The sequence below is a fragment of the Zonotrichia leucophrys genome, chromosome 4 (genome assembly GCF_028769735.1).
Source record: "Zonotrichia leucophrys gambelii isolate GWCS_2022_RI chromosome 4, RI_Zleu_2.0, whole genome shotgun sequence".
NCBI lineage: Eukaryota > Metazoa > Chordata > Aves > Passeriformes > Passerellidae > Zonotrichia > Zonotrichia leucophrys.
The window spans coordinates 1,824,260-1,845,136 of NC_088173.1; the positions used below are offsets into that span (position 1 = coordinate 1,824,260).

General features: G+C 42.0%; 1 protein-coding gene across 1 annotated transcript in view; it reads left to right on the forward strand.

Annotated features, from left to right (window-relative positions):
* The first annotated feature begins 1,700 nt into the window (after nt 1-1,700).
* FAM193A (family with sequence similarity 193 member A) overlaps nt 1,701-20,877 on the forward strand; it is a 78,154-nt gene continuing 58,977 nt past the window's right edge. The window contains exon 1 of the mRNA XM_064710212.1: nt 1,701-2,155. Within this exon, the coding sequence (XP_064566282.1) occupies nt 1,922-2,155 (234 nt within the window). The 5' untranslated portion in view covers nt 1,701-1,921. The remainder of the gene's footprint in view (nt 2,156-20,877) is intronic.

A 20,877-nucleotide genomic window follows, 5' to 3' on the forward strand; every position in this document is an offset into this window, starting at 1 on the left:
AGGGTCCTGCCACAAAAAACCCTTTCCTAGACACCTACTAGAATGAACAGATGTGTTCTCCTGGTTTCACAGCTGGCTGTGTGTAAAAGCAAAGATCCTCTATGTGTACTGAGGCAAACTAAACCTGGAACAGCTTCCGTGTGGATGGCATCTTCTACTGGCCTTCTTCCATTGCTCTCCCAAAACTCCTGGGGCTGTCTTTCCCATGATCTTTTAAGAGTATATGGCCATTGGTGAATAAAAGGCAAATATGGAGTGCTCCTGAACTATCCCCTGACCATCACAACCACTCAATGCCTTCACAATTTTAATGCTGCAAAAGAGATTTTAGACTGTCCTAAGGAATCGGGTGTGCTCACACCTAGGATTTCTGCATTACACCACCCAAAGTTAAAGCATTTCATTGCATCCAGAGAAGGGCGATGGAGCTGGTAGAGGGTCTGGAGCACAGATCTGAGGAGAAGCAGTTGAGGGAGCTGGGGATGTTCCGCCTGGAGAAAAGGAGGCTCAGGGGGGACTTCTGTTGATCCCTGATTCAGGAAGGAGGCTGTAGCCAGGTGGGGGTTGGCCTCTTCTTCAGAAAATGACAGGATAAGAGGACACAGTCTTAAGGTGTGCCAGGGGAGGTTTAGGTTGGACATGAGGATGAGTTTCTCCACAGAAAGGGTGATTAGACATTGGAATGGGCTGCACAGGGAGGTGGTGGAGTCCCATCGCTGGAGGTGTTTAAGGAAAGACTGGACATGGCACTCAGTGCCGCGGTTTAATTGACATGGTGGTGTTTGGTCATAGTTGGACTTGAATTGCAGAGGTCTTTTCCAACCTAATGGATTCCATGATCCCAGGAAGTTATCACCAATTTTAATGTGCACACATCTACGATTTTTGCATCAGGCCACCCAGATGTGTCAAAGTGCAGAGCTCCAGCATTTCACCTTTCCTGGGCCTGCGTGTGACTGTGCATGTAAGAAGAACATGGAATCATGGAATCTTTCAGGTTCTTAAAGACCTCTGAGACCACCGAGTCCAACCATTAACCCAGCACTGCCAAGCCCACCACCAGACCATGTGGCAAACTACTAAACTATAGCAAAGCACCACAGCTACACGTTTATTAAGCACTTCCAGGGATGGTGATCCAGGCAGTGGCTCTCGGCACCTCAGGGCACAGCAGTGCCCTCAGCGTGTGGTGTAACCTCCATTTTCAGCCTGCCTTGTGTGGGATTTGGGAGCGGTGGTGTCTGTGTTGTTCTGAGGGATGGTTGCACAGAGGCAGTATGACAAAAGAGCCCTACATTTAAAGGCTGTGTTATGTCGGAACAGCAGGGGGTCTGTGCCCCTCACACGGGGCTTTGCCTAAAACATCCCCTCACGCCTCATCCCCGAGCGCTGCGGCCCCTTTAAGGAGTCACATGGCTTTTGGGCGGCGCTGTAGTCCCTTGACCGGGGTGGCAACGCTGGCCGGCGCGGCTAACGGCAGACCGGAGGACTACAACTCCCAGCAGCCATCGCGGAGACGGATGAGCTCATCCGCCGCGCCCTGGTGGGCGTCGCGATGCACGCTGGGAACTGTAGTCCAATGCCAGTACCGGTGGTAGGTTACGGCGAGGTGCAGAACTACGCCTCCCAGCGTGCCGAGCGTGGCCGGTTCCCGTCAGCGCCGAGGGGGAGCCCCCCAACGTAAAGGGGGATCACTTTCCCCTTGTGTCCGCCATATTGGACGGTAACTCTGCCCAGCGGCGCCGGGGCCGAGCGAGTCTCCGTGGCCGTGACAGCCCCGCTTCGCCCGCGCCGCCCGGGGAGCTCCGGCCCCGCCCGGCCTCGCCAGCCCCGGGCGCTTGGCGCGACCCCGCGCCCCTTCCCCCCACCTCCTCCTCCTCCTCCCCGGCGCTCCCTCCTCCCGTGCCCGGGTGTCAGCACCATGAGTCCGGCCGACGCCAAGCGCGGAGCGAAGCGCCGGAAGAACAAGCGGGGCGGCGGCCTCGGCAGCACCGGCGGGCCGGGACCCAGCGGCGGCACCGGCGGGCTGGGCAAGGCCGGGGGTGCGGCGGCAGCGGCCCCCGCCCCGCCGGGCGCGGTGGGCGCCCTGCTGACAGCTCCGGGCGGCGGCAGCGGAGCCCCGGGCGGCGGCGGGGCCGCGGCGGGACACGGCGAGGTGAGCGGGGCCGGGGCGGGCGCGGTGACATCGCACACCCGCGCTGGCAGCCGGGGCTGCACCGCCACATCCCCCCGTGCCCCCGGGCCGCTCGGGCCCCGGCGGGGTCTCGGGGCTGGGCCCGGGGCTGCGGGGAGGGGGCGGCGGGGCTGGGGCTGGGGCTGGGCAGCGGCCGCAGCTCCCCACCCTTTGTGGGGGAAGGGCCGCGCCGGCTGCGCGGGGCCGCCGCGTCCTGGGGTTTGTCCTGAAAGCGGCTTCGGCCTCCCCAGCCGCGGGGTCTCACCTTAATGGAGGAGATGGAACAGATAGGCGGGCAGGCCTTGAGAAAGGAAAAAGACACCTCCATTACGCCCTTTTTGCAGTAGCCAACTTCATTATTAAGCATAGGAGGTCCATTGTAGTTTGGACTGTGGTTGGCACTCTGGTACCTTGGAATAATTCAGATCTGTTACATTATATCATATTATGGTGGAATTTATTCGAGCAGATTGTGTAGTTTAACTGATATTTTTTCCAAGAAAAAATACTCAAGGATCAAGCCCTCAAAAAGGTGTCCTATTGGTTCAAGTAGCAAAAGAGCAAATAAGTTCATGTTCCTTTCTCTTGTGAAGGTTACCTCAAGTTTTTTGTTATCAACACAGAGCTTGTGTTCAGGTATCATATTTACAGCAGCATTTCCTGCTGACAGCATCTTCAGACTTCCATGTGCATGTCATACCACCTGCTCCGTTTCCTCTTGCTCTCATGAACTTGTTGAGCACGTGAAGGGGAAATGAAAGAATTGGCTTTTGTGATGTAGCATGTCTGAAATGCCATAATATAACAAATGGGTTTATTTTTTTCTCCATGTAGTTTTGTGCCCATCTATTTTGCTGGGTCAACCAACAATCAATCTGGTGATTGTAGGTTGATTTCCCCCTCCCCCTTTTAAAGCTTGGGTTCATACACTTTCATACTTGGCTACTGTACTTTTGATTAACTGTTTCTGTATGTCTGTCCTAATCTGACACTTAACTTCATGCATAATTTCCTTTTGGGACAGTAGCCCATATGTGACTTAGATACCCAGAAGAATGATGTGCCTAATGGCAAGAGGTTTGCAGGTTTTTATTTGCAGCGTTGCAAGTCATCACTCAACACTATTCTAACTAAACCTGTACGAGGAAGATGTGTCTTGTTTTGTTTTGTGTCTTAGATCACAAGCCTTTACAGGCACAGGTTCCTAGATATTGGTAGACATCATCATGCCAAGGGGAATAAAACCAGCAGGGAAATGATGCTCAGGATGGGACATTGATGTGGCTTCACTACCCCCAATATTTTGATGTTTGTGGCTTGTGGTTATGTGTAGTCTAGAACTTTGGTTCTCATCAGACTGTATGGGATCTTTCTGAAATTGATCTTAAAAGCCAAAATCATTGCTAGTCTACTCACTTTGTGTTCCTTATTTCTTTCAGGCAGTTCCAAATAAAATCTCTCTGAAAGTATGTCATGTCTTGAAAATTAAGTACTGTGTTTCAGCACTACATTTTTGGGAGAATACATCTGTCTATTACACTTGCTTACATGTTATTCATACTTTTATAAGTGTACACAACAGATGATTTAATGCATTTGTGACTTTGTCTTAATTGGTCTCTTTTTGCCTCTACTCTTAGATGTGTATGTGAGTTGTCAAATGTTTCCATTTGTAGTGTGATACAAGGGATTCTGAAGACTGATGGGCAAGTGTGGAGTTAAGTCAGCTAAACAAACAGATTAGTTAGTTAAACTAGAATACACCTGCAGCACAGATGTTGCTCAATCAAACAGTAAGCATCTTAGAATGATGTTTTGAGGATAGGTAAATCCCTGTGCTCAGTTTCTTTGAAGGTAAATGCTTATACCCCATAATGCTGCTTTAAAGTTGGTGTTGCTTACTCCATAGTGATTTCAGTGACCTCTTTCTTGACGTTGTCAATAGCTCTCCAATGGTTGTGACATGAAAATTGCCAGTACTTAAAAATTTGCTGATAATCTTGTTGCAAAGGTGAAATCTTAAAGTGTCATTGCATGACTCTTGCTGATGTGAGAATAGGATCACCTTAATGGTGTGTTAAAATTTGGTAGTTTAAGTACATGGTCAAAACAAGACTTGGTTTTTTGAGTGAAAGACTAGCAGATGTTTTTTCTGGATGAAGTTGAGAAGGAAAACTGTATTTTACAGGACAGATCAGTTCTAAATCAGGTGCAATGTTTGTTTTGGCTGAATGGAGAGTAAGCAGCACACTCATAGCTGCAAAGTAGTAACCAGACTTGCTTTACTTTGATCTTACCCAGAATAATGTGGAGTTCCCTTTGGTGGGTAAGAGAAATCATCAACCAGTTCTCTGCTGAACTAACTTAAATATTTAATTTTTGAAAAGATGTGTGTTCTACTTGTTCTCATGCTCTCATTGCTCTCATGGAGTTTCCAGCTTTTGTCACTTACCTGGTTTTAGGGCAGCCATTCTGGGTGGGGTGGGCACATCCTTCTGATTGTGTTCTGTTAGGTGATTCTTGCAAATCTTGTCTAAAAGAATGAAACAGGATGTTAAATGAATAATCCTGTGTGTGGTCTACATTCTTGTGTGTCAATAATTGTTCAGGATAATGTATACTTTGAACCTCCTTTATAAAACAGGTTGACTGTAGTTTAAAAATGAATGTATTTATGGTTCAGACTGAAAGCTCATGTGCCAGCATTGAAATTCCAGCTAACCCTGTTAGAGCTAACAAATAAATTTGAATTGATGTTTTTATACATCTTATCTGGAGGGTTTTTGAAGACTGTAGGCTAAATTCTGCATTAGAGTATATGCTGAGTCTTGTTCTGGGATGCAAGTGGGCAACTCCTAACGGGATCTTCCTGGAAGCAATGTTATTCCATGCACATGCTTTGTAACATCTGAGTTCATCCTCTGAGGCACTGTTAGATGCTTGGGAGTGCTAGTGCAGTTAAGGGTGCATTGGCAGTGTATCAGTGCAAGGAGTCTCAGTTTTGAAAACCTGTAACTGTGTCAGCTTGAACTGGAACTGGAAACCAAGACATGTAGTTGTCCAGTGCTGCTGCAGGACTTTTCTAGGATTTTTTCTTTTTAATATGTGTATTTATAGAAATAGATGTTGCTTTCTGTTCTGTTTTGGTTTTAATTCAGTAGTGCATTGTATCAGGCTTTCTTAATTTGATCCTATGAATTTTTGACGGACAGTTGGATTATTGATGTTGTGAGAGGCATTTGATTATCTCTAGCAAACACTGCATAATTCATACATATACTATAGCAAAATTAGCTATTCATTAGTATGTTCAGGTATTTTGGAGGGAAGAATGGTGTATCAGTAGCTGATCAACTACAGAAATACGTTTTGTTACAGGTCTGACCAATCTTGTGTTATTAAAGGGAATAATTTAGTAGCCATTTTACAATTCTCTCACTTGCATTTTTCAAAGTATTGTATGTCAAATGTAGTAATGTATTGAATCTTCTTACATTGGAGAGCTCTTTGAGAATTTCATAAAATACTTCAGCAGACTTTTTTTTTTATTATGAGGTACTGCTTTTTAAACAGAGATTCTATACATAGCAGAATGTACATTGCCAATTTCTTCAGCAGCTTTGTAGGTTGTTGTGTTTTAGTGATATGTGTGTCTGATTTGTGATTTCAGATTTTCCCTGTTCTCTCTTCCCCTTCCATGATTCAAACACTCAGAAAAGGAGCTTTGTCAGGAGCTCAGAAGTTCAGCAAATAGCTAGCTTTTGTGCTTTTATGTAGGGCCACCTCCTCTCCAGAAGCAAACTTCTTTTGGCCAATTTTTGTCAAGGTTCAGGTAAACTAGATAAATTCAAATAATAAAACAGTATTCTAACCTCTGCTCCTCAAGCTGAGGCAGCTGATACTTATAAACACTGACTTGAAGAAAAACAAGCCTTTGTGACAGTCAGGTAGTAAATGTCTTCCTCTGATTAAAGGTAGTTCACTTTTTTTTTTGTAATAGACATGCCCTGAAAGAGCTTATGCTCTGCTTTTTGTAATAAAAGGAGACAGAATGGGATAAAACTATGAGGATTTGCTTTAGATGGTATGGTTGAGTTAACTTGCTAATTTAGAAACAGAATCTAAACAGAACATTTCAAACTTTAAAACAAGCTTAGTGGTTGCATAACATTGACATTATTAGCTCTTTCATAGCTTCTTCCCATGCTCAGTTAAGGCATTTTTCAGCTAATAGACCTGAGACCAGAGGCACAGAACCAGCGATTGGGTCAGATCTCGTAATGCTGCTCCTGGGAAGGGAGTGCCTGTGTGTACTCATGACCTTGATGTGTATCAAGTCCCTGAGCAGTGCATTTCTCCCCCACCTCCTGCACCTGCAAAATCATGGTCACCTGATAATGACAATAATTGGTTGTGAATTGTTAAATGAAGCAACCAAAATATCAAAAGTGTGTCTGAAAATAATGGCATCTGGTTCAGCGGTGTCTAATCCCTATCAGCTAAGGATCCTCTTTTGGCTTTGTTAGGAGACATTTAATTCCAAGTGTGAAGGCAGAGAATTTTTTTTTCTCCTTGCTGTATTGGATGCAAAATGTAAGAGATTGAGAGAGAGAATTTTTTTACTCTAAAAAAACATAGTGACTCCCTTCCTCTCCTCCCTTTTGTTTCCTGACTGTGGTGGCAAAACCTTGGTGATTTAATTTGGAACTAGATTAGTTTGAAAAGTTAGTTCTGAAGTAGGTGTATATTGATGGGAATATCCAGGGTTCTTACACTGTAAATTTTTTGACCCCAAACAGTACGTAAAGCTTTATGTAAGTATTTAATACTGCATTATTTTCTTGGTTATGGAAGTTTTCCTGTTGTAGTGGTATCTCATCTTGGGGGGAGTCTTTGGATGCTTTCTCCTTTACAACAGGAGATCCAGTCAGCTTCTCTTCTGCCTGCCAAGGAGACCTGAGAGGATCTGGAAATTCAGTTTGGTGTGCTTGGTGCCTATGACAGTAATGTTCAGACTTTGATATGTGTGTTTAGCAAGGGTGGTCCTGAGCAAATACAGACCTGCTGAAGACATATTGTGGAGATGTCATTGGGAGAAATAACTGGGAAATGAACTTGCTTTGCTTAGGATGTACAGGACTTCATGGATGTGCTAGGCAGTGTTCTGGGTTTGTATGGATCTGAGTAATCAAAGAAGGTTTAATATTTATTGGAGCTCCTTCACTGATGGGAAAGGAGGTCACATATCCCCTTTTATTAAGGTAATGGAAACAGTCCCTACATTTTCCTTGTGGTATTTTTTTTTTAATAGTGACTAAGGTAGCTGTGGACTGGTCTGTTTTGAGAAAGAATATTCCATATGTGGAATTTTCCTAGGATAATGAAACATAATGAAATATTTTAGTTAAATGTCTCAAAGAATACTGCAGTTCAGTTCCTTCTTTGCTGCAAATGAAGAGTTCAACAGGGAAATGACATTTATGATGTTACTCTTAATGGTAATACAGGAACTGCCTAAATTGAGGCTTTTCTGAGAATGCAGTAGAATAAATAGGCCCTTTTTTGACACAACAATTACTTAATTTTGTGTTGTGAAAATTCAAGGCAGCCTATGACATTACTGACCTTCACCTCCTCCCCTGTGAGGAAACACATGAGAAATATTATCAAAGATACCTCTGAGCAGCGTACCTTTACCTGAGGTAAATATTTTTTCCTAAATATTCTCTTGTTATTTACTTTTTTAATAGAGGATGTACAGCTGCTTTAGTGATGCCAAAGTTAGTCCAGGCACTGTTTTGCAAAGTGGATTTTAGGGGGAATATTAATGGGGCAGCCTGTGAGCCGCTTCTAAGCTGTTGAACTGAAGTTGTCCATGTGGGACTGGTGAGAAACTTCCTTGGGATGGGAACTTTAACCATGTTCTTAAATAATCAGGTCCCCTTGTTTTGTAAAAGCCACAAAGATAGTTCTCTCCATCTCAAAATTCCTAGCAATGCTAGAACCTGCTCAGGCATCTGAGAGGCAGTTCCTGTTCTGCACCTCTCTGTAGAGGGGCTGTCTCTCTCCACTCTTTATTGAAGGGAGCCTGGAGACATTTTGGTACAAGCTGAGTGCTGAAGTTGGATAAGGTGAAAAACCTGTGTAGGAGGCCGTGCTTAGCCTCTACCTGCCTACTCAGTTATGGTTTCTTCCTCTTAAAAAAAAAACAAAAAAGTTGGAACTCAAATTGGTTTTGATACAAGCCCCCCTTAGGTCATATATTAAATCTTAGAGTAACTTTGCTCATTATAAGGAGGAAATAAAAGATTACTTCATTGTACATTTTTCAGAAAATCTCTGTGTGCTTCCATGAAATATTCCTATACACAGTCTCTCCTCAGGCCTAGAGGAACAAGCCAGGATAGATTGTGGGTGCCTCTGTATTGTTACTTACTGTGGAAGGTCACAAAGTCCTCATGCACAGTAGTTGTTTTTTACATTAGTCCTCCTTTCACACACTAATATGTTGAACTGGCTTGTAGTAGCTTTGACAGGCGGTTACTTGCAAAGGCTGTTCAAAAACATGAGACAACAATCATCCAGGTAAATAATTAAGTTTTTACAAAGTCACAAATGTAATTATTTTGAAGTCCAGAGCTGCGGACTGCCTGGATCTTGAGCAAACTTGTCACTTAAGGCATCTGGACTTGAGGGCTTCTCTTATGGACTCATCTCCTACTCCTCTTAGAACGTGCCTGTGGGAGGTGAATTTCTTGTGGTCCAGGAGGAGCCACAATGGGCAGTGAGGACTAATTTCTGGGAGGGTTCCTGGATGACAGTTGCTCGTAGGAAAAAGCTGCTGGCTTTTTTTTTTTCTTTAACTGCTTTGGCAGCAGTTCAGTGGTCTGTGTTGAGCTGCAGGCAGATGGAGGATGTGATCAGCTGTTGGGGCAGTGTTTGCTGCTCTAAATAGCTGTTTCTTCTCTTCTCCAGGGAAAGGTAGCAGGCTGCATAGAAGTGTCTGGCTGGCAGCACAGAACACATCACTGTTCTAGATGTAAATTTTCAGATGCCCATCTTTATTCTTCCAGATATTAATTATGCCTACAGTATCAAAAGTGATTGTTTCGTCATGGCTTGCATTGCAATGTCAGCTTTGCTCACTTTGATTCCTCAGTCAGTTGTTGCTCTTTTTGGAAATAGTAGCTTCTCTACTTAAAGCAAGACCAAACTGTAGAGAACTGGGCAGTGTTTGGTTTATGTCACAAACCTGTACATGTGCTGTAGACATGGGCTATTAACATATGCATGCACTAGAATATAAAATTCTAGTGATTGATATCTGTTATTAAATGATAAATGATTGATAAGTTAGCTGTAGTGGTTAAATCCAGTGGTTGTCATTTTAAAATGTCAAGGGCTCCATGGAACCATAACTATTTGTAATTTTATGAATTAGGAATAAAGACCCTGGCAACTGAACCCCACTCAAAGGGTTTTCTTACTTAAACTTCTGTGGACAGCAGTGAATTAATTGAGATATGTTTTTTGTATAGTTATCTTCTTACTTCCTCCTTAAGGTTTTACCTCCTTTAGGAATCTGCAGGCATAGCAGAAGTAACCTCTAAAGTTAGTCCTCAGAAAGGGTACTGGAAAGTAAGAAGTGAGTAGTAGGCAGGTTTCTCTGCAGCATCAGGAGCTGAAGGAGGTTTTACAGTACTGGGAATCTCAGTTATAACACTCATAAAGCTATTGAGAAGAGGGGAAATGCATATGGCATGTTGTGTTAGGACTATCTATCTCCTGAGCCAGCTTTTATAAAAAATGGTTATCTAAGCTAATATATGATCTGGATTTAGGGTAGTCAGCTGCCTCTCAGGTGGGCTTGGCACAGCTGTGTGCTGGCAGGGCTGGCTGCTGCCAGAGCTAGTGCAGGATAACTCAGTTGTTAGTGTTGAGCTCTGCCCACCAGCCATCATTTAGGAGCTCTAAACATGGATATTTGCCAGCTAGACTCACATCTGAACAAGACCCTGAAGCAGCACCTTTTTTATAGAAAAACACTGCTTTCTTGGGGACTGGTCTTTTTTGCTCTGCTTTTATTCTCCCTGTATGTGAGAAGAAACAGGTGGTAGATACAGGGTTCGTAAGTTAACAGAAGTGTGTGGGTAGTGAATGAGGGTGGGGTCTTTAGAGGGATAGAATAAGACTAAAATGTGAGGTTTTTTTCCTCTTGGGTGAAGTAGGAGATGAGTTAATGTGAATGAGGGGAGAAGACTGTAAAAGGGCAGGCACTGTTGATGGTATATGAAATATGCTTGGCCTTTTGAAGTGGACAGTTGAGTTCAAGAAAGAAAGACAGACTGTTGAATGCACTAGCTAAAAAACATGGCATGATGTAGACTTGTGTTTTGAATTTTGTCACGTGCCTCAGGTTTGAATGTCTTTCATGGTACCAGGATTGTAAAGTGAGGGGAGGAGAAGAAGGCTGTCAGTTGAATAACTTTCCTGAAAGCAGTTTGTTAATTAATACAAGCCATAACTCTAAAGTCTGTGTATTAGGGGATATTTCATCATGTGTAGCATTGCAATACGTTGGAAACCATTATTATGCAGTGTCCATGTAGTGTTGTAAAGTGCTGTAAGGCTCTACCTTGACTCCTGTTCTGTGTTCAGCTTTGTGCTGAAACTGCATCAGTGATGGCTCCTTAGAGGCAAAAGATGTGGCTTTAGGCAGGGGTGCCAGACTTGAATACACTCTGCCACCCACTTCTCTCTTTGAGGCTTTTTTCAAAGAGAGAGACCTAGTACAAACAGCAGTGTGTTGATGTGGTTGAAGTCAGTGCACTAACTGTGGGCACTACAAACTTTGGTTTCTTCTGTATTTTGGGGCTAAAATAATTAAGATTTTAAAGTAGGAATTTTTCTTAATGCCAAAGCTTGTTTTCTGTGGTGGTGGGGTGTTATTGAGTTTGTTGGTTTCTTTCTTTCTTTCCCTCTGTGCAGAAATAAAAGCTTGAGCTCTCAGAGCAGAAGTCTTGCTAAGCTACGGAGGTGATGATGCCATTGAATTTTACAGAGAATTGCTGCAGTTGGATGGGACCACTGGTGTGGTCATCTGGTCCCACCTGCCTGCTGGAGTAGGGTCTTCCTAGAGCACCTTGCACAGGTGGTTTCCAGACAGTTCTGGAATATCTCCCGTGAGGAAGAATCCAGCATCTCTGGGCAGCCTGTTCCAGGGTTCAGTCACCTGCATAGTGAGGAAGCTCTTTACAGGTTGAACTTCTGTGCATCAGTTTCCAGCTCTTTTCAGGTTGTACTTCTGTGCATCAATTCCCAGCTCTTGCCTCTTGTGCTATTGCCTGGCACTGAGTAGAACCTGGTTCCATGTGCTTGCCACCCTCCTCTCAGATGCTTATAGACATTGATAAGATGTATTCTTTGTCTTCTTTTCTTCTTGAGGCTGAGCAGGTAGTTCAGATATTTCTACTATTAGGTGCTTTTTTTCCACTGAGATTGGTAGTTTAATTGAAAAATGCCTTGAGAAAAACATGTTGTAATAGGCAGGCTTTTGTTAGTTTATGAATATTAAAGGAAGTTAAGGAAATCTCTTTCAAGTTCTGCAACTATATTAAACTTAACAGTTGACAATTTCAAATGTGTTGTAGGGAATATTTCAGTGAGATAGATATGACACTCTGAATTTGGGTAGCATAATGATGCAAGCCCAGAGACACTTCCATGGGCAGATGCATGAGTGAGAATGTGTTAAGCCTTCAAGGAAAAAGCTCATGGTGAGCTGATGTGCATGAGGCTTTTTGGAACATGGTGGTTTTGAATATGGGTTAAAGAGGTTGCTATGTAAGTGTAGAAATGAAGTAATATTTTGTATGTGTGCATGGAAATTATTTTTGAGTAGGAGAACACACATACATGTGGGCTGCCAATGGAGAAAGTACCCGGGAAAATATTTAAAGGTTCTTTGCCACACTGTGTCTCATCCTGACACCAGTCACAGGAAACAGAAGAGTTCACCTTAAAAAGCAGTTCTGAGTCACAGTACAGTTCTGCCAGCCTTTAGTGTTTAATTGGTGTGGAGTTAATGACCAAAAGATTTCTTAATTGCCATAATGCTTCCAGGCTGCTTATCGTCAATAAGCTGCTGTCACAACAGATGGTGGTTTAGCTGAGGTTCACTTGAAGTTTTTCACAATTTTGTTTTCGTGGCTTTAACTTATCTCTGTGGCTGTAGCTAATGTATAGTTGAAACCCAGATCTTTACTGGAATAGGCTTCAAATGAATTAAGGTTTTAGTTTGTCATCCAGCAAGAGACAGAACTCTCCTTTACTGTCAAGGAAAACTTTGCAGTTTTATCTGTGTGATCATCTTTATTTTATCTTCACATTTTTTTCCTGGCTATTCCCAGGATTTGGCTCCACTATACTGTCATTCTCCACTTCTTTTTAGGGAGTCTGCAGGGAATTGTGCTGGTGTCTGCTGTGATTGGAGACAGCTTGCAGCACAGCCTGAAGCTGACTAGGCTGGGGGTTTTTAGCATCATAATAGTCTGAGCCACAGGAATGAAAGTGGACAAAGTTTAAGTTCCATAATTTTTAGATATAAAAAAAGCTGTCAGAAAGATTCTTATGTTTTCAAAGGAAAAAAATACAATTCTTTTTCTCTCTGGAAAACAGGCTGCCATGCTTCTACAGTATACACTAATTAGAGATTTGAAACGTTATGTACGAGGGTATGGAACTTTGTACTAAGAAACATTGCATAGTAACTAAGTTAAAGATTAATTATTATTTAATGTTTCAGAAGTGCTGTCATTGGTGACCTAGCTTACTGCTTTTCAGAATTATGCAGAAATTATGACAATCACACGCTGAATATTATTTAGGCTGCTTGTTGTATGTTTTCTGTGAACTTGATGGCTGCATCTTAAAAATGGAGAGGAACATTCTTCTGTCAATATTTAAAGTAATTCTGAGCCTATGTTTTCATTTTTATTCAGGTGAAAAAATCTAGTGATGTGTAAGATTTAGGGGATTATTCTGATCCGTAGAAATTTGTTAAAACCTTGCTAGAAATCGCCTGTGGTAATTTATTCTTTAAGTAGAATGTTCAGACAGAAGTCTGAATGTGTGCATGCCTTTGTGGCTTTTAACTAAGGTCGCAGAAATGAGGCTTTGTCTAAATGTGAAGCCAGTTTGTTTTGAAACAAGCTCTGAAGTCAGTGGGTTGCACTTGTTGGTGTTACCTGTTGGTCAGATTGGCTCATCCTCTCAGTCAGTAAGGTGTTACTGATGATTTGTCAGCTAAGCTGCAAAAGTCCACGGTAGGCTGTGTCTGCTCTGCTGAAGTCCAGAAGATCCTAACTGGTTAGACCTCCTTTGCACTGAAAACACTAAAAAAAAGAAAAAAAAAATCAAAGAAATTTACTCCTAACCCTGCTTATATTTGTGATAATCTTGAGAAAAATCAACATCCTGATCATGAGCTTTTTCCGTGAGGGTTTAGCTTAGAGAAATAGCGCATAAATAGTGTACAATGTTACAAAATGGAGGATACAGAATCCCATTGTCAATTAAGTTGGGAAAGACCTCTGAGATCATGGAGTCCCGCCTTGACTGATCACCACCATGTCGACTAAACCATAGCACTAAGTGCCATGTCCAGTCATTTCTGGAGTGCCTTCAGGGATGGTGACTCTACTGCTTCTATGGGCAGTCCATTCCAGTGTTTAACAGCTGTTTTCACAAAGAAATTCCTTCTTATGTCCAACCTAAACCTCCCCTGGCACAGCTTGAGGCCATTTCCTGTTGCTGGGTGCCTGTGAGAAGAGACTGAGCCCCAGCTGGCTACAGCTTCCTGTCAGGGAGTTGTAGAAAGCAGTAACATCACCCCTGAGCCTCCTTTTCTCCAGGCTAAACACCCCCAGCACCCTCAGCCACTCTTCATGGAGTTGTCCTCCAGACCCCTCTCCAGTTCCCTGTCCCTCCTCTGGACCTCAGTAACTTCCTTGTAGTGAGAGCTGAACACCAGGACTCAGTGCTGAGGGTGGCAGTCACTGCCCTGCTTCTGCTGGCCACACCACCGCTGATTTAATTTTAATGTGATTTAATTAATAATAATTAACCCAGCTGCCATTGGCCTTCTTGGCCACCTGGGCACACCTGGCTCATGTGCAGCCACTCTCTCCCAGCACCCCCAGGTCCCTTTGCAGGGCCCTTTCCAGCCACTCTGGCCCAGCTGTGGCCCTGGGGCAGGACCCAGCACTCGGCCTTGTTGAACCTCAGAGCCCTGGGCCCACTGATCCAGCCTGTCCAGATCCCTCTGCTGAGCCTTCCTACTTTCCAGCAGATCAACACTCCCACTCCAAACCTCATTATGTGAGGTATTGTCCTAACAGTAAAAAATAATTCCCAAATAATTGTACTTTTACATTTTAATTGTTTTCCCAAGTAAGGGATGAATTTGTCTGATGGAATTTTTTTTCCCTGTGGTTTCTTTGTTACTCATGTATTTCCTTCTTTTTTATAGCAGGAAATTAGTCTTCACTGTTTTATTTTGCATGCATTGTCTTGTCTCTGACACTTCTGCCACAAATATATTCTTTGTATAGTGTGCTTGAGTAGTTTAACTTTTCAAAGTTACAGGCAAATTTTTTTTCGTGTTGGTATTAACTCATGATCAGCAAGAAATAGTTGATGCAATGGACTGCCTTTATTAATGCTTTTAAGACTTTATTTATGACTAGAAGTTGTCCTTGTCTTAATTTTTTCACCAAAATGACTGTTGCATAGTGGTGTTTGTGACATGAGAGAGTTTGCATAGCTCTAGCAGTAATCTGTTAATGAAAGTTAGTACATGATCAGAAAGGTTTTAGGTCTGATGATTATTTCTTTCGTAGGTGTTTCTGCTTAGTGGACTTTACTGGAGTTTAGTGGAGCACAAATCCCTGTTGTTAAAGCGTGAGAGGATCACTGGAAGATATCTTTCTGGCACATGTTGTGCCTGCCCTTCCAATAGGCTCTTGGGATTCTTTTCCTCTTAAGCAAAATTTGACTGACACTATTGAACAGGAAGAATCTTGGTAGCGCCTCTTTATGGAAAACCAGTCCTTGTGCTCAGACCTCCTGAGCTAGTTGGAAATTACACTGGTTAGGCTTCCAGCTCCACAATACTGCCATGAACAGGGCTGGGAGAGGCAGAAAGGATGTCTGTGTCCCACTGTGGGGGGGGATTTATCCTTCTAATTAGACTTTCTTATTTTTCCATTTTCCTAATCTCTCTTTCATTTGAGCGCTTGTGAGAGAGAGCATGTGTGTGGGTAACTGTGAGCAGGCACTGAGCAGGCTGGTAGTCTGACCACCACAGGGTATCAGGAGCTGTGTAGCTTCCAGGGGAGTTGAGCTTTTTGTCTTTGGTTTTTCCCTCTGTGAATCATATCAGGTAGACTCCACTAATTCTTGAGTTTTTAATCTTCTTTTAAAATATTAAAGCACATTAGTATTTGTAAATATATACCTTGATACATATTAAAAGGAGATGATTTGTTGGAGGAATACAATTGATTTTCTTTAAGATAATTTTATGGTGTGGGTTTTGGGTTTTGTTTGTTTTTGTTTGTGTTTGTTTGTTTGGGGTTTTTTTGGTCATTGTTGTTTTGGGGTTTTTAATTGCACTCTAGGAAGTAGACAAAAATTCAAGCAGCCATCTTTGTAAACCATCTCCTTAAATCTGACACCAAAGTTGATTATAATATTCCAGAATCTCTTATCGGTGCTCTAAAGTCTTAACTTCAAGGTTTTTTCCATGCTTATTTTTATCTCATTCATCTGTCTTCTGCCCAGTGGAGACAGAACTGATTCTACTTTTTGTTGCTTGTTTGTTTAACTTGCTCTTAAAATGACCTCTTTGATGGAGACTCCACAACCTCACCAAGCAGCCTATTTTGACTCTTAACTACTTTGCTGTTAATTTTCTATTGCATAGAATTCTCCCTTGCTGCAGTTCAAACATTTTGTTGCTTATTCTGTTTGCTGTGGATGGAGAGAAGTGACTCTTCTTTCTCTCTCCTCAGTGTTTTGGTGAGTAAGGTTGGTGTCCCCAGTTCTCTCAGCCTTTCCTGGCAGGAAATAATAATAATAGTAATATTAATAATAATATTGTCTGTGTCTGGTGGTAGTTCTGTTGTGGCTTTTCTCCAGCTGTTCCTGTCTGGCTCCAAGACCTGTGCTCAGAGTGAGTTGCAGTTGTCCCTCTGAGACTGAGGAGCAGTATTAGGTGAAAGGATTATGTCCTGTGTCACATAAGCTATGCATCCCAAGGTAGCATTCACTCTTTCCATCAGCCTGACCTTGTTGACTCCTCTTTTGCATATAGTCACTTAGGACTATTTGGAAATTTGTGGTAATTGTCAAGATCCTGCTATTTAATTTGGTCATGAGAAAGTTTCAGTACTTAAGGCTGTCAAAGACATTAATCAAGTAAATCATGACATTTATTCTTCCTCCCCTGTGTAAATCTTTCATTGAAGTAAATTTTACTAGTTTGACATAACCAAGGTGGCTGTTCCTTCTCTCCATATCATCTAAGTGCCTAAAAAGATTGTTTGGGTATATTTAACTTTTCTGGGAACTGATGACAGTCTATTCCTCAGGTGTTTCTACCTTCACTATCCTTTATTTCTCCTTCAGTTTTTGGAGGTTTTTTGGGGGGTGTTTTTTTGTCTGTTTATTTCTTTTTGTGAAGGGTTGGGTTTTCTTTGAGGAATGAGGTTGTTTCTTTGTTTTAAATAAAGGGTTTAAATAGTTCACCTCTTTCTAAACTAATTATCTAAGACATCCTCCATTAGTTTTCAAATATAGGATTATTGATTTTGAGGTGGCTCAAAGGATTTCCTGAGCAAGTTTCTTGAATGCTATCAGATCTAGCCTACTTGGAAAAAATATAAGTATGGCTCTTTCCAATAGTCAGTTGATTCTGGATGGATATTTTTACTCATTTACTTGTGCTAATTGTGCTGGTCACGTGCTTGTAGTTGATCTCTTTGAGGATTGTTCTTCATCAATATGTTTTCTCTCTTCATTCAGTAATGGAGAAATTCTAGTAGTAGTGGTATACTGATAGAATGATTTCTTAGTAGCCTCAAGATGTTTAGTAAGAATTCTTTCGTTTTGTGCCTTTAGCCTTTTATATTTGTCCCTCTTATTCTCTTGCCATTGTTATGCTTGCTGCTGCATTCATATGTGCTTTTTCTGAGTCATTATTCTCTTGCTGTGCTTGGTTTTCTTGAATTTGTTTGTTTCTATTGTGTCATTTGAGAATTAACTCTTCCTTCCCATAGACTTGTCTCTGTGAGCTCTTAGTGATGTGAAATCTGTCTCTTGCTATTCTTCCTTCCTTTCCCTCTTCAGTAACCATTGAATTGATGGTTCATTTCCAGTGAAACTCTTATTGTTTACTGTCAAATACTTTTTTCTTGCTGCTACAGCTAAAGGAAGTGTCTTGAGTTGCTTTCTGTGTTTTAAAAATGAACGTTCCTTGATCCATTCCCAGTAGATGCCTAGATTCTTATCTCTTTGTAGCAAAAAGTATTACAGGTTTTTCTTTCCCCTTTCAGAAAGGATATTTGTCTGTTAGCCTTTTTTTGATGGTCTGTGGTAAGCTTGCACATTGATACCACTCATGTGCTTTCCTCTTTTTATTATTTGCAGACTGGCAGGATACCTCTCTGCATTTGTGATGCTTGTATCCTTTGGGTGTTGGGCATAACAGTCCTCAGCATTTGTTTGGTTTGGGTTTTTGTTTGCATGTTTAGGTGTTTGTTGTGTTTTTTGGTGAACTGACTGGATCCTTTTTCTGTTAGTGTTCCAGTGGGAAAAGGATTCTTATGGAGTAGATCATTGTGTTATTCCCATTCAGAGAATTCTAACTCCTTTTCTTGTGCTTTATACATTAGTGTGCATTTGTCTAAGACTGATGGATTGGTTACTTGGATTTATGAAATTTACTTTTGTGAATAATTACTTGTGCTTACTTTGAGGCTCTTGCTCTGGTGCATCATCTTTTGTTTTGCTCATCATCCTGGTGAAAAACAGTCTTCCCTCAAGCTGACAACCAGGGAAGGCTTTTTTTGTATGTGAATTCCTTGTAATGTACATTGTCACCTACCAGCAGACCCTCATCACATGGTCAGAGAAGCCAAAGCTGTCCTTTGATAGCATTTTCAAATTTGTGGGGTTGTCTGCAAGGAGAGTTTGTTCCTGACAGTGTTGGGGTGTGGAGAGCTGATTGGGAGCTTCCTGTTTGTTCTGAGTTGTTGTTAGTAGTTTCCATGAAGGGTAGCCAGTGTGGTGATTGACATTTGAGTAGCTTTTATTTTCTTGGGTTTGAAAGAGGCAAAGAACATCTGGAGCCGTATGCACCCAAGTAGGGCCAGGATACAGCTGGTTCTTTATGGTGTTTTGTCTGGTACAGCTGTTTACTTGGCTTTGTCTTTTGCAGTCTCCCATTGAACTGCCTTAAAGACTTAACAGTCGCAGATGTCTTGGTTCAGCTGCCTCCTGCTTCTCCTTAATGCCTCACCCCCCCCAGAACAAACCCCACAATCCAAATCTCGAAACCTGTTTCTAAGAATCTGTAATGTAGAACTATGGGCCCTGTATGTTTTCCTTGTAATCTCCCTCAGTATAGAAATACAGGCAAATATTCCTACAAATCCAGTCCAAGACATAAATTTGTCTTACTGTATCATTGTAACCTTTTCATCCTTGGATCAGGGAACATTCCAGATGAAAGTTTTGGAGATGCCATTTCCTTTTTTAGTTCCTTCGATGTGTGTTGAAATCATTATCTTCCTGCCGTTTACACCTTTGCATTTTGGTGAGGGGTAGCTGAACAGACTCCTTGGCCACTCTGATCTCTGATTCTTGAGTTGCAGCAGTAAATTTGGGTCAAAAAACTTCAAGCTTCACATGTTTCCTCATTTAATTCAGTAAATGTCTGCTCCCTCCCATGGTGGTGCTTGAAGCAAACCACGTGTTGTGTTTCAGCAGTGTATTTCATGTGGCCAGGAGAAACTACTAAGTGATGTGATATGAGGGTATGGTGAGCATTGAGAGCTTGGCAGTTTGAGGATAATGAAGTAGAAGGACTAATCTTGTGTGGCTATTAGCTTAACTTGGAGTTTTATTAACTTTGTAATGATTTATTAGAAACACAGCCTTTCAGTGCAGTTCTGATGTTAAGGCTAACTTGCTGCATCCTCTGTCATTTTGCTGATTGCTCTTAACTATTAAAACTCGGACTCTGCTTCTTACTGATGCTGGTTTTTGCAGAATTGAAATGGCTTAGAAATAGAGAATTTCTCTGGCTTGTACTGTCAGTGTCATATCCTAGTACAGCATATGTAATTTGCCTGACATTTCTTTTTTTCTGTTGAGGGAAAAACATGGCTGGTTTTAGAAATTACACTGGTGAATAGTTGGAAAATGGCCTCTCCCATGTCCAGAATGTGGCTTTACTTAATGCTTTGAGATTTTTCTGTCAGAAGGATGTATGTTTAACCCTTTAACAGTTAACAAGTGAGGCCATTTTCTTGTAACATAATTCCTGGAGCAGGGCATCTGCAATTGTAGCATGGAAATTACACAGTCAGGTAGGTAATTCCTACATGTTGTCTTACACATCTTAAACTTGCCTTTGGATGAATGCTTTCTACTGTTCATAAGGCACATCTTGGAGTTGGGTTGGTTTTGTGTAATCCTATTAATTTTACATGTTCAGTATTGAAGTTGAAACAACAGATTAAAGCTCTAACTCTGACTAGGAAAAGATTTTATATGCATGGTTGTTACCTGTCAGGGCTAGTTGAGAGAATTTTGGGGTGTTTTAACTACCTGCTCAGAGCACTTTGCTCATTGTCCTTGGGGAATGAATGCTTGAATCGTGTTCATTATTAGCTTTTGGTGCCTTTTTTAGCACGTGGCTGCAAAATCACTGGGAAAATGTTGAACATATTCCTAGAACAGAAAAGACAGAATCCTGGTAGGAGGTGGATTGGCTGTGTTCTGCTGTGTCATATTTAGCTACAAAGAAGGGAAGTATTGCATGTGGGAAGGGGTATGTGCTTCTAAAGAATTTGTAATGTGTGTAATTAGAACACAATTTCCTTCCCTCCCCTTTTTTACTGGAAAGCCTGGGTTCTTGGTAGCTGCACATGCAAGTATTACAGATACAAGTGTGTTTTCACTCAAGTCCAAGCTTGTCTGCACTTAAGTTAGTTCTGTTATTTTGTATACTTGCTGCCATTTTGCTTTCAGCTCGGGGATAGCCTTTAATGCTGTGCTGAAAGCCATGAAATACAATGAGTTCCTGCACATCCACCAGTGAAAGACCTGATTTCCTTCCCCTATGATTTTATTTTGATTTCAGGTTTTCAAGTTTGCTTTACCTTGCAAATTGTTCATACCTTTACACAAAATACTATTCTTTTTTGTAATTTTTATTTTATTTTAAATTCAGTTTTAAAGGATATGTAAGAGCTTTGTAAAAACTCTTGTGGACAAATTTCCCTTCCTCTCCCCTGCTGCTGAAAAAAAGCACTCAGAAGACAAAGGCAGCTCTGATACTACAATTGAGTTGCAGATGTATTTGGGAGGCTGCAAAGCTTTTTCATGTGAATGGTGATAAAAATGTGAAGGGATTGGGG